The sequence below is a fragment of the Chionomys nivalis genome, chromosome 6 (genome assembly GCF_950005125.1).
Source record: "Chionomys nivalis chromosome 6, mChiNiv1.1, whole genome shotgun sequence".
NCBI lineage: Eukaryota > Metazoa > Chordata > Mammalia > Rodentia > Cricetidae > Chionomys > Chionomys nivalis.
In genome coordinates, this window is record NC_080091.1 from 100,286,947 (window position 1) to 100,300,066 (window position 13,120).

The 13,120-nt window shown below is 43.9% G+C and overlaps 1 protein-coding gene across 2 annotated transcripts in view; it reads right to left on the reverse strand.

Moving 5' to 3' along the window:
• Rpap2 (RNA polymerase II associated protein 2) overlaps positions 1-13,120 on the reverse strand; it is a 61,621-nt gene that overhangs the window by 42,498 nt on the left and 6,003 nt on the right. For both annotated transcript variants that reach the window (XM_057772024.1, XM_057772025.1), the window contains exons 6-7: positions 12,604-12,692; positions 1,556-1,591 (exon numbers count right to left, since the gene is read on the reverse strand). In XM_057772024.1, coding sequence (XP_057628007.1) covers positions 1,556-1,591; positions 12,604-12,692 — 125 coding nt within the window. The remainder of the gene's footprint in view (positions 1-1,555; positions 1,592-12,603; positions 12,693-13,120) is intronic.

Genomic DNA, 13,120 nt, shown 5'->3' on the forward strand with positions numbered 1-13,120 from the left:
ATTTCTCCAAACCTAATACATCTTTGATACAATTCTTTTCCAGGTTTCCTTTGTCTGTCGCTAACCATTTTACAATTCTTTTGTTTGTTTTTCAAGATGGGGTTTCTCTGTGTAGCCCTAACTATTCTAGAACTCACTCTGTAGACCAGGCTGACCTTGAATCACAGAGATCCGCCTGCCTCTGCCTCCCTCAGTGCTGAGATTAAAGGTGTGCGCTGCTGCCGCCGCCGCCACCACCACCCAGCCCTATTTTACAATTCTTAAAAGCAGCGCAGCAGACAAACACTGTAACATTTTAAGGACACTATATTGTTCAATGATTTTGGTTTTTGCTTGAAAAAACAGAATATTTTCTAGCTCTAGCTGACCATTATACAGAAAGTTCCATGGAATAAAAAACACAAAGGTCAAAACAGAAAATGAAGTTGGTACATCAACATTCAATGAAAGATTCTATCTTTCACTTTTCAGAGTCAACTGAAATAGGATTGGGAATTCCGAAGGAGTGATGACAAACAGGAGCCCTGCAGTCCACGCGGAGCAAAACAAGAGTGCGCAAGAGGCTGTGCTCACGCACACGTAGGGGCTCTCCTGTGGGTGAGCACGTGTTGGGGAGAAGCTCGGGCACAGTGTGGGGAAGGAGGCAAGGAGCTGAAAGCGAGGTCCTACTGGGGATCAGAAAGATGGCCAAAACTCCCAGCATCTCTAACTGGCACCGCCAGGCAAGTGACTGCTGGGTGAGAAGAAAGCAAGCGTAACTTCAGGAAACAAGACCTCCGGCTGAGAAGATGCCTCAGCAGTTAAGACCACTTGTGCTGGACCTGGGTTCGAGACCCAGGACCCACAGGTGGCTCACAACTGCCCAGAACTTCAGTTCTAGGGAATCCAATGCCCTCTTCTCCTGACCTTCCTGGGCAAACATATAAATACCAGAAAAATGAAACAAATCAAAAAAAAGTTAGAATAAAACTGGTAGTTTATGTCTTGTTATTTCTCTTGAGGTTTTACGGTGTCCACCTTACACTAGGTTAAAACCATAAAGGTGTCCGCCAATAAACAAGAGTCCCTTCTCTGTGCTGAATACCTGTGATTGAGAACCAGGGACGTTTAACTGAGAGCTGGGAGGATCTGTTCTGAGCGATGGCTGCTGCTGAGCAAACCACACTACGAGCTTTGTGGTGGGGTTAGGAAAAACAAACCTACAACCTGCGTTTATACTGAAGCTCTAGATATTCCTTCAAATAACTAAGCAACACATTAATATCTTAAAATCCTGTAAGATCTAAAACCCTTTCTCAAATACAATGCGCACCACCTCACCAACAAAAGGACTGTATCTAAGATGGAGGCTGTATTTGTGTCTGTTTCAACAGGTTCAATTAGACGTCCTCAGGGGGACAGCTGGGTAATAAATCAGACAGATCAAACAAATCATCTTTCCCTCACAAAAGGAGACCCTGAACACGTCATGCGTTCTTTGTACCACAGCAGCACAGGAAGTCCAGGAGCTCATGCCACCTGGCCACTCAGGACGGCCAAGCTGATGGGAACGAACCTTTGTCCTTCCTTCAGCAGCTGGAAGTCGGGGGGCCTAGAACAAACCAGAGAGAGGAGACTGAAGGTAACACATCAAACACAGTCAAGGGTTTACTGTAACCATACTGCATAGGAAATATAATTGATGAAGTAATGTGAATGAAGATTTTTCTTTAAGAAAAAAATTAAAGGGCACACTACTAAAAATACATGCAAAAAGATCTAGATCCAGTGTTTTGTTTTTTACCTAAAAGTCATTTGCAGAATTAAGGTCAAATTCCATGCACCCGGTATAAGCGGACCACTCTTGTCTCTAAATCCCCAACACTGTCAGATCTGGGTAGTCAATTACTTTGTTTCTTATTGTCAGAACTGTTACAAAATGTTTAAGTTACACTAATCCACCAGCTCCTTGAAGGCAGAGACTATGTTGCAATTCTTATCCAATCAACCTAACTTCTGAGATAGCAATCATATTGCTGTACTATGTTTTTTTTTTTGGGGGGGGGTCTTACTCTATATCCCACAGCAGGGATTAACGGTGCCACCATACCAGACCTGAGTGTTGGTGCAACCTGTGTGTGCAGTGCCTGGAGAAGGCAGAAGAGGGTGTCAGGAAAGTTAGAGGTGGAGTTACAGACAGCTGTGAGCTGCCGTGTAGTTGTTGGGAACCGCTCCTCTGTGAGAGCAGCTAAGTGCTCTTCCCCACTAAGCCACCCTTCCAGTCCCTGTACAAATCAAGTAAGTTAAACTTAATTTCATGAACAATTTGGTACATACTGTCAGAAATCACATTTGACCATCATGAGTATTTTGGTCTGTCATGGGTGCCCTAACTGGGGGTGAGTAGATGTGTGTATTGTGTCTCCCCAGAGTGTCTCATCATAGAACAAAAGTTCAAGGTCACCTTTGGTGACCCAGCAAGTTCAAGGCCAGCTTCAAAGAAAAAAGAAGGCAAATACAAAGACGGACAAGACAGTCAGCAAATCCATGAGGACAGAAAAAATCCATAGCACCTCTGAATTGACTAAAAAGATGCCTTTTCCAGAGAATTTTGTAGTGCGAGCTTGAACTAGGGCGTGGGCACACTGGGCAGACGCTGCACTACTGAGCTCCTTCCAGACCTGATAAGAACGAGCACCTTTTAAACGCCAAGAAGACAGGTGAAGCAAACAGAAACACTAAGGCCCAGAGCACACCAGAGAGACACTAAGGCACCATTTAGGACTAAAGTCCCAAACAAGGGTGCACGGGGAGGATTGTGAAACTATTTTGGTGGCAACCATTTCTTTTATTGTTCTTTTTTTTTTAAAGTAGAGGGACCATAGAGGCAGGCAGGGAGAAAGAAAGAAAAATTATAACAAAGAGCAGACCATTGCATTTGCAGTGAAGAGAGAACCGAAAGCACAGGAAGAAACCAATGCTGACAGGGAGGCCAACATGCCCACGTGTTCAAGCACAGTGGGTTAAAACACACTGGAGGTTGGAGGCAGGATGGACGTTGAAAGTAAGTAGAAAGACCTGAGTGGATTGGATAACACAAACGGGAAAACGAGGGGCGGTTGTGATGAGGCCCATGGAGTGCCGGAGACACGGCTTTGGTGCCAGGTGGACACGGGCGGGAGGGTTTTAGGTGTGTACGTATTTAAGTATCTATCTGTTTTTGAGTTTCACTACGTTTCAGGCTGGTCTGGAACCATTACAAAGTTCAGCTAGCCTTAATTCTACCCTTCTCCTGCCTCAGCCTCTCAAATGCTAGTATTCCAGATGCGAGCCAGCAGGCCTCCTCACCACCTGCATTCCAACCCCAGCCCTTTCACACAAGCCAAGCATCTTGGATCTATTACTACATGCTTAAGTTCCACGGTCCCTAAAATATGTAGTTTAACAACCCCAGACAACCAAAACCCAAAATGTTATTGGTCTTAAAAACTTTCTCAGTAATGTCCAGCAATCCAAGTACAGGGGGAAAAATGACTGGACCTTGGGAGGTGGAAAGGGCAGAAAGTTAAACAAGAAAGAATTTGGAATCATCTTCCAGGGTAAGGCTGTAGCCGCCGAATGTGGAGTCTGTCAGCCCAGAAGGGTCAGGAGGAGGTCGCAGCCGGCTAAGGGCTGCAGACAACATCAAAGCTGTGGTCAGAAAGGAAACTCTAGCTCACAACCCTGACGGCAGCAGGGGTCCAAATGCTGCTGAATCAAGGGACAATCTAACTGAAACATTTTATATCATCAATACAATTTAAGCTAGTTTGAATTTCATTTTGTAGATTTATTTTTTTGAAATGGGATTACACTATGTTAATCACACCGGTCTTTAAGTTCAAGACTCAACTGATCTCCTGCCCTAGCCTCTTCAGCAGCTGGTACCACAGGCTCACCTGGCGGTGTCTGTTTTAAAGAAATAAAATCTCTGCTTCTGATAGCAGTAAGTACCAACATTTTGGCCCATGGTTCCAGGCATCACTGTAGGGAGGTCAAAGAGGCAAGCTCCAGTCAGCTAGCGCCACTGTGTCTGGTGGGAAGCAGAGAGTGATGGATGCCTGCTGCAGATGTACAGCTTGCCTTCTCCATCATCCCAACAGGGAAGGTGCAGGTGCGGTTCACAGTGGGTGGGTCTCACCACCTCTAGTAAGGTAAACTAATCCCCGCCCCCAAGAGGGCATGCGGAGAAGCCCCCTCCCAGGTGATTCTAGATTCTCCTAAGCTGAGAGTTAACACTAACCACAACAGGTTTTTGAAATTGTGGTAAAGGGGCTGATGATTCAGCTTGGAGGTGGAACCATTTAGAAATGCCAGGCCTTGGGCTTAAAGGGTAGCGGTGAATCATGAAGGGACGGCACAGTCGGATGCGCAGAACACGAGGTCATCCTTTAATAGGTGTTCTGTGTGCTGTTCAGTGCATTTCTACTGCAGCTCAGCTGTCACCACTGCTGTGGCTGTAGTCTGTCACCATTACAGACTGGCTCCACGGTTCACGACTGTAGTCTGTCACCATTACAGACCGGCTCTACGGTTCACGGCTGTAGTCTGTCACCGTTACAGACTGGCTCCATCACCGTTACAGACTGGCTCCACGGTTCACGGCTGTAGTCTGTCACCGTTACAGACCGGCTCCACGGTTCACGGCTGTAGTCTGTCACTGTTACAGACTGGCTCTATGGTTCACATACTATTTCAAATGATCCTCCAACTGCCAGCTGTTTTCACAGGTAAGGGGAACCTTGGATCACAGAGCTGACAGTCAGTCGAGATTAGAATTTAGGTCTTACTTCAAATTCAGCTCCTTTCAGGGCAGGCGGCTCTAGTGTCAGGAAGACAACAACAAGACCCCTGCCTCGCCCCAAAAAATACCTGAGGGAAAGTTGGTTTGTTCCTCTTGACTGTGTTTTACAAATTTTACTGTCCTTGCTTCTGTTCCGTCTGACTTTACAGACTCAGTCAACCTTGTTACTAGGAGATTGTTTTTTGGTTTGGTTTGGTTTTTCAAGATAGGGTTTCTTTGTGTAATAGCTCTGGCTGTCCTGGAACTATCTCTGTAAACCAGGCTGGCCTCAAGCTGGGATTGTAGGCATGCACCACCACGCTGGGTTTACCAGGTAGTATTTTAAGTGACTTCAGTGCCTTTGTTGATCCCTAACCTCTGAAATGAGTAATGGTCCCACACTACGACCAACAAGATGTTTATTTTTGTTGTGTGCACCTTTACAGAGAATGAGACAGGATACACTGCCTTTTCTCTCCTTTCTTAGATGAAGTTAAAATTCTTTGTGCATGTTAAAAATCTCTATTTCTCTTCATGCTAAGTATTTTCTTCATAATTTATGTTGCCCTGGTGATAGTTCTGGAAGCTCAATTAGAAAACACAAAACTAGTAACTACTTAAGACATGTTTTCAAAATGATTATAAATTTTTTATCTAGAAAGGCCATGCTGGCACCTAGTACCCATGCTAAGCCCACCCTATAGACCGCCAACACTTCCTCAGAGCCTGCCCAGACTACCCAACAGCTCCCTCTCTCCTCAGTACCATATCCCAGCCCACAACTCATATCAGAAGATGGAAGGATCTCCCATGCTCATGGATTGATAGGATTAACATAGCGAAAATGGCCATCATACCAAAAGCAATCTACAGATAATGCAAGCCCTATCAAAATTCCAACACAATTCTTTACAGATCATGAAGGGCTAATTCTCATCTTCACGTGAGAAAACAAAAACACCAGAATAGCTGAAACAATCATGTACAATAAAAAACATTCAGAGGTATCATCATCCCTGATTTCAAACTTTACTGCAGGGGAATAGCAATAAAAATCACATGGTATTGGCAAAAAAGGACAGGTGATCAATGAAATAGAATTGAGGACCCAGAAGTAAATCCACACAGCCATGGGAACCTGATTTTTTTTTTTTTTTTTTGATAAAGAAGCCAGAAATATACAATTGGAAAAAAAGAAAGCATCTTCAACAAATGGTGCTGGTTTAACTGGATGTCAGTCAGCATGTAGAAGAATGCAAATAGATCTGTATCTATCACCCTGCACAAAACTCAAGTCCAAATGGGTCAAATAAAACTAGACACACTAATAGCCTTGAATGCACTGGCACTGGAGGCAACTTCCTGCACAGAACACCAATAACACAGGCACTAAGAACATCAATAAATGGGACCCCAAGAAACTGAAAAGCTTCTGCTAGGCAAAGGACATCATCAATAGGACAAAACAGCAGCCTACAGAATGGGAAAAGATTTTCACCAATTCTATAGTCAACAAAGTACTAATATATAATATAAAGAACTCAAAAAACTGGATATCAACAATTCAAATAATTAAATTAAAAAATGGGGTACAGATCTAAACAGAATTCTCAGCAGAGGAATCTCAAATGGCTCAGAAGCACTTTTGTTCAACCTCCTTAGCCATCAGGGAAATGTAAAGCAAAACGACTCTGAGATTCAATCTTACACCTGTTAGAATGGCTGAGATCAAAAACACAAGCAACAGCTCATGCTGGAACAAAGGAAACACTGCTCCATTGCTGGTGGGAGTGCAAACTTGTACAGCCACTATGGAAATCACTATGACGGTTTCTCAGAAAACTGGGACTCAATCTACCAAGATGCAGCTTTCCACTCCTGGGCCCAGACCTGGGCACTGCATCCACCTCAGGCACACCAGCTCAATCATGTTCCCTGCAGGTTTACTCATAGCAGTCAGAACCGGGGAAGTCAGCCAGATGGTCCTCAACGGAAGAACTAAAGAAAATGTGGTTCCTTTACACAGTGGAGTACTGCTCAGATGTTAAAAACAGTGACATCATGAAATGTGCAGGCAAATGGGTGGAGCGAGAAAAAAATCATCCTGAGTGAGGTAACCCAGACCTATAAAGAAAAGCATGGTATGTACTCACTTATATATGGACATTAGCTGTTAAATAGAGGATAATTACGCTACAATCCACAGACCCAGAGAAGCTACGTAACAAGGAGGGCTCAAGAGAGGACACACAGACCTCCCTCGGAGGGGATAAATACTGCAGGTAGACTGGGGCAGGTGGGAGAGAGTACTGGAGAGATGAGTGGAATCTGGGGCATGGAGGGCGCTGATATAGAAACCCAGCGCAGTGGAAACTCCCTCGACTCTACGAGAGTGACCCTAGAGAAGTCTTGTAGTCATGAGACTGAACTGGCCATCTTCCATAACCAGGCAAAGTTTCCAGCAGTGGGGCTGCCTGCAAGATACGCTGAGGTAATGTTGGCACAGGTCCTGTGCCAGTGGCCAACTAATGACTGGAACTGGTCCCACTTGAGACCGAAGCCCTGAGAAGGAACTCACCCCTGACACTGCTGAAGAGCCAGAACCAGAGGCTGGACAGCCCACAGACCCAGGATAGAACAAACAGGACTGGGGGAAAAAAGTCAATGAAATGATTCCTAATGATACTCTGCTATACTCATAGATCGATGTCCAGCCCAACTCATCAGAGAAGCAGCATCCAGCAACCACTGGAACTGATGCAGAGACCCACAGCCAAATACTAGGCAGAGCCAGGCAAACCCTGCACAAGAGAGGGAGGAGAGATGGTGGGAGCCAGAGGGGTGGAGAACACCAGGAGAACACAGCCTACAGAGTCAACTAAACAGGGTTCCGAGGGGATCACAGGGCTGAAGTGACTATTACAGACCCTGTATGTGTCTGAGCTTGATGTTTTGTGGGGCTCCTAAGAGCGGGAGTGGGGGATGTCTCTGACTCTTTTGCCTGCTCTTGGGACCCTTTTCCCCTACTGGGCTGCCTCGTCTTGGATCTAGACTTATGGTAACTACTTATGCTGTGTTTGGTTGATTTCTCTGGGAGGCTGCTCTTTTTTTTTTTTTTTTAAAGGGAAATGAAGGAGAAGTGGATCTGGAGGAGAGAGGAGGTGGGGGAGGGGCTGAGAGGAGGTGGGGGAGGGTTGACCTGCAGTTGGGATGTAATGTATGAGAGAATAAAAATTTTAAAAATAATTTATCCTTTTTTCATTAAAGTCAATCTAGGTGACTATTTTCATTTTTTTTCTTGAGACATGATTTAGCCTCAAACTCACAGTAGTGAAGAATGACCTTCAATTCCTAATCCCTCTGCCGACACCTTAGACTCACAGGTGTATGTCACTGCACCTGGCTCTAGTGCCATGGTTCTCAGCCTTCCTAATGTTGCGACCCTTCGGTGCAGTTCCTCACGCTGTGGTGACCCCCACCATAAAATTATTTTCACTGCTACTTGATAACTGTAATTTTTCCACTGTTATAAGCCATAATGTAAATAACTGGTATGAAGGATATGTGATATGTGACCCCTGTGAAAAGATATGTTCATACACACACACGTGTGTGTGTGTGTCGTGTGTGTGTGTGCGCGTGCATTACTTGCAAAGTGTATGTACACACAGCTGGTTGCCAACTGTCCTCCCTGTGGGGGCCTCAAAGCTCCCCAGACACAGTGAAATCTTTTCAGAAAGTGTTTTTCTGATCTCTGAGCAGAGGTGGCTGCTCAGGGAGAGGTTATAAAGGTTGCTCTGCAGAGGTTTTTGGCTTCCTCTCCTCAGATTACACATGTTTATTGCTGAGAACTGATATGTAAAAATCCCCAGCTCTAGGCCACATGATACGTTTAGCTCTGTCAGCATTAACCATTCACTCAGATGTGATATTTAAAGACAAAATCAGCTGTTCAACACTTGCCCTTCCTTTTTAGATTTTAACTCATAATTCTAGAAAGTCCTGCCCCAAGCTCTGCCAAACTCTACTTGTATAAAACCATACAGGATTTATAAATTCAAGTGCAGACTATGTAGAAGCGCACTGTTTCGGCATCAGAACTGTATGTGGTCTGTTTCTGAGCACGAGCTGGGTGAGCAATTCCTCAGTCACACTGTGGGACATCACGCAGATGAACACAGCACGACCTTGTGGTTCGCCTCGGGCAGACTACGGGGACATGCCTGCGAGAAGCACTGTTCCCCAGGACTTCAGGATGCGTTTTAATTTTAGATATTTTTTCACTATAATTAATGACTTCCTAACTCTAACACATCGATCAGAGAAGTGGTAAACGTATTGAGGCACAAAGTTAGGGATTATATAACAAATTCACCCTAGTACTCAGCGATGTACGAGAGACTGAATTGGGTCAGATTTATTATTCTGTTTCCCTGACGTGCCAGGGCTCAAACACATTCTAAAATATCCCGGCTTTCCTTCTCATCTAAACTTTGACCCAATCTTCTCTCAGCCTTCCTCTTTACAAAGAACAGCAAGCTGGTTCGTCTAAACGCCTATCAGACCGCGCCTGTGACCAGGCAGCTCAAGTCTGTCCAGTTTCATTCTGACCGAACATCAGAACGGACGAACACAGACGCAGACTTCTGCTTCCACAGGGGAGGAACAGTGGTCTAGTGCTTAAAGATGGCTGTGTGGTACTAAGACTACGAAAAGCCCAAACCAGAGTGAACAAAACAGAGCTCTTCAAACTGCGGGTGACAAACCACACAGGTAATCGGCAGGTCATAAAAGTGGTAGAAAAAAACGAGACATTTAATGACTATTCTTAAAGGCATATGCATGTATTAGACTATAATGCAAGATGCATTAATTAAAAAGTTTATAATTGCATAAGATATTAATTACTTGAATGGATTTAAAACTTGTATTTTAAATTTACCATCAAATTGCTATAGTAAAATTTACATTTATTACTTAAAATAAAAAATCTCTGCATTAAACAATAAGGACAGCTGTTCTAAAATGCAGGAACACACTGAAAAACCATTCTCAGTGACAACAGTGACCTCTAGTGGATTTGTTAAACTACAACACAGCCACAGGCCCAAGAGTTCAGAGATTAAACTCACAGTGAAGCTTCTAGCGTGAGAAACTAGGGTGTGGCTGTACTACAGACAAGCGTTAGACAAGGGTTAGAGGGAGCAGTCACTAATGCCCACCAGTCAGCGGAGCACAGCGGGGAGGAGCCTGACTTCAGACGCTCATGGGATAGGCTCCATTTCTGAAAGGAACTGGACTGACTCTACGGATCTTTTAGGCTTTTGAGAATCTTTCTTTTTCAATTCATCTTGTAGACCAATACCAGAGCAAGGTCTGCTCAAAAGACCTGTGTACTGGGTATATTTGTTGGGCTCTTGATTAGCATGTGAAAGGCCCCAGGCTCAACCCCAGGAGTGAGGACACTACAGACATCTGACCCTCCCCAGCACCTGAAAATGCACCAGACTCTACCTGGCTCTTCTTCCCATTGTGATCTGTTTTTCCCCAGGCATACAGTAGCGCCCTCTAACCCAGGAGGCCTGACATATACACCATACAGTGTGATCACACTGGGAAAAGGGATGAGTCATACATGCCAAGGGCAAGGAGGAATGTGGTGTGACATGGCCTGACATACACTCTACAGTGATATCATGGGAAAAGGGATGAACCATGCATGCCGTGTGAGATCTTTACTGTGCTATTCAGAATGATTTTTAATTAAGAATTTATGAAGTATTTCTGGAATCGTCCATCTAATATTTTTAGATTATAGTTAATGCTGGTAACTGAAAAGATGGAAAGTGGAACACTGGCCAAGAGAGGGTCCCTGTAGGCAGCCAATGTCAAATCCCCAACCTACTCCCTTGAGCTTTTCTCTTCTGTTTACAGTTTGTCATTAGGTGATGTCACAAAATTTATATCGTACATACTCAGCAAAGTTATTAAATTTCAATCACGTATTTATTCTGTTATCTTAATTACCATTAAATTCAAGGCTGAGATTTATGATACATATGAATATGCATGTGCATGTATTGCCTTGCCATGAGCATGTATGTATCTTGCCATGAGCATGTATGTGCCTTGCCATGAGCATGTATGTGTCTGGCCATGAGCATGTATGTGCCTTGCCATGAGCATGTATGTGCCTTGCCATGTGTGTATGTCTTGTCAGGCACTAAGTGTACAGTGAATACTCTGGAAATTAAGGGCATTTGTCTAGATTAGGGGAATAAAGGGCTATTTTCATCTTTTTTCCTCCACTAAATGTAAGAAAGGTTATATAAACAGGATGAAGTTCAATAACCAAAAGTGACATAGATCAAGGCTTCAGGTCACGAGGAAAAGTAGACATTCTGAAGAGAGAGGATGAGACTTAGGAAAAGGTCAGCGAAGAGTTACCGAGTCAGAGGAAAACAGCTAGTAAGAAAACTTGTTTGGTAAATGCCTTCTCTTCCCTTCCTTCCTTCCCACAGGGTCTCATGTGGGCCAGGCTGGCCTGGGGTTTACTATGTAGATAAGGAGGACCTTAGCTCTGGGTCATCCTGCCTCCTCAGAATTTGGGGATTCCAGGCATGTACAGTCATGTCTGGCTTGGTAAATGGTTTTGAAGTAGGTATAAGGATGTGACAGAGGGCTGAATTTAACAAGCAGAGAGTATATGTCTTTGGAAATAAAAGACAAAGATAACTTAAGCCAACTGGTGTTATTCAGAGGGAGAGGAGTGCTGCCGGTGTTGGGCAGCAGTTCTAGAGAGACAAGGTCAAGAGCAAGGCAGTGGCGAGATGAAGAGTGCGGGTGCCCATTTACCTTGGACGATGGTGCCTTTCGTCTCTAACAAGAAAGCTACATAGTGATGAAATAACCGATTTTGTCTTTATGACCTTCGGTTTAAGGCCGCATGGTGACAGGCAGGCTTTGCACAGGAAGGGATTATAGAGGAACATGCCACCAAAGGTTGCCACTGCTGCCAAGGAACTAACAGAGTCTAGAGAGGTAACCTTCCACCTTTCTCAGGGACAGAACTTAAGGTTTCGTCTGTTTGTCTTAAAGCAAAACTCTCACATCAATTGCATCTCTTTACATCTGAGTCGTTGTATTTACTTAGCATCCTTCTTCCCTGTCTGTCCAAACAACAGGGCTTGTGCCATCTCTTCAAACACACGTCATCTAGGAGGATACTAATGTCACCGAGTATTTGTCTGGAGTTTCTATACAGTTTAGATGGATAATGATAACAACTGTTGCTTTTACTAATAAATTTCTTTAAGTTCTGCATCAGTAAAATACTGCAAGTGTTTAATTATTTCCTGAAGCAAAAGCCTTCAAACTTTTTAGCAAAAAGGTCCTTTTCTATTGGCTTTTTTAAAGCTCAGGGTACTGCGGTCATTGTAACAAAGCCTGGTTTCTTAGCAGTAAAGTGAGTTCAGCCAGATTCCCAAGAGCCAGTGTCTTCTGAAAAAAGTCATTATTTTAATCCAGGATTGTTACAGGAGCAGGATTCACCCTGGGCAAAGCAAGGGCCAGAATGCGAGCTCCAGTTCTGTGATCAAAATTACAACATTAGAGAAAAACACTTGCAGGTAAGGTTTCCCATTTAAAAATCCTTAGTAACTATGCTTAAGATACAGCCGCTTCCCAGGGCTAAGCAGTGTGAATGGTGACCCTCTGCTGAGACTCAGCCTGCTCTCCACCAGCGTCAAAAGCAGGAAGGTTACCCGACCACTGGAGCAAACAAGACAAAAACATTCAATTACCTCTCTTCCTCTCGAACCCATACTGGAGTTTTCGGAATTTGTGTTTCAAAAAACTTAGATGCTCTGTAACAAAAATTGCTGCAGAAAGACTGGAAAGGAACATTTAAAATTAGCTCATTACATTTCTACCTACAAACACAGCCTACAGAGAACATGAATGAGAAGATCAAATAAAAGGAAACACCGAGAGCAGAGGACATATAAATGGGTATACTGTATTTGTCCTTTTGTGTCGCTTTATTTCACTTAATGTCTTCAAGGTTTCTATGTCATTTACTTTCTTTTTAAAATTAGAATATTATTCCACTATATGTCTATACTATATTATATAGCTATGAATACTTTTATACATATACCCCGGTACACACGGCCCAGGAATTTCTTCACGGCATGTAACAGAATAAAAAGGCTTGGTCACAAAGAATGTGAGACGCTTCTGGGCTCCTGGCTTTACTTAGCGTTAAGAAGCCTCTCTAATATGTAAGAGGCTCTGGTTCTGAGCCACAGCCTTCTCCAC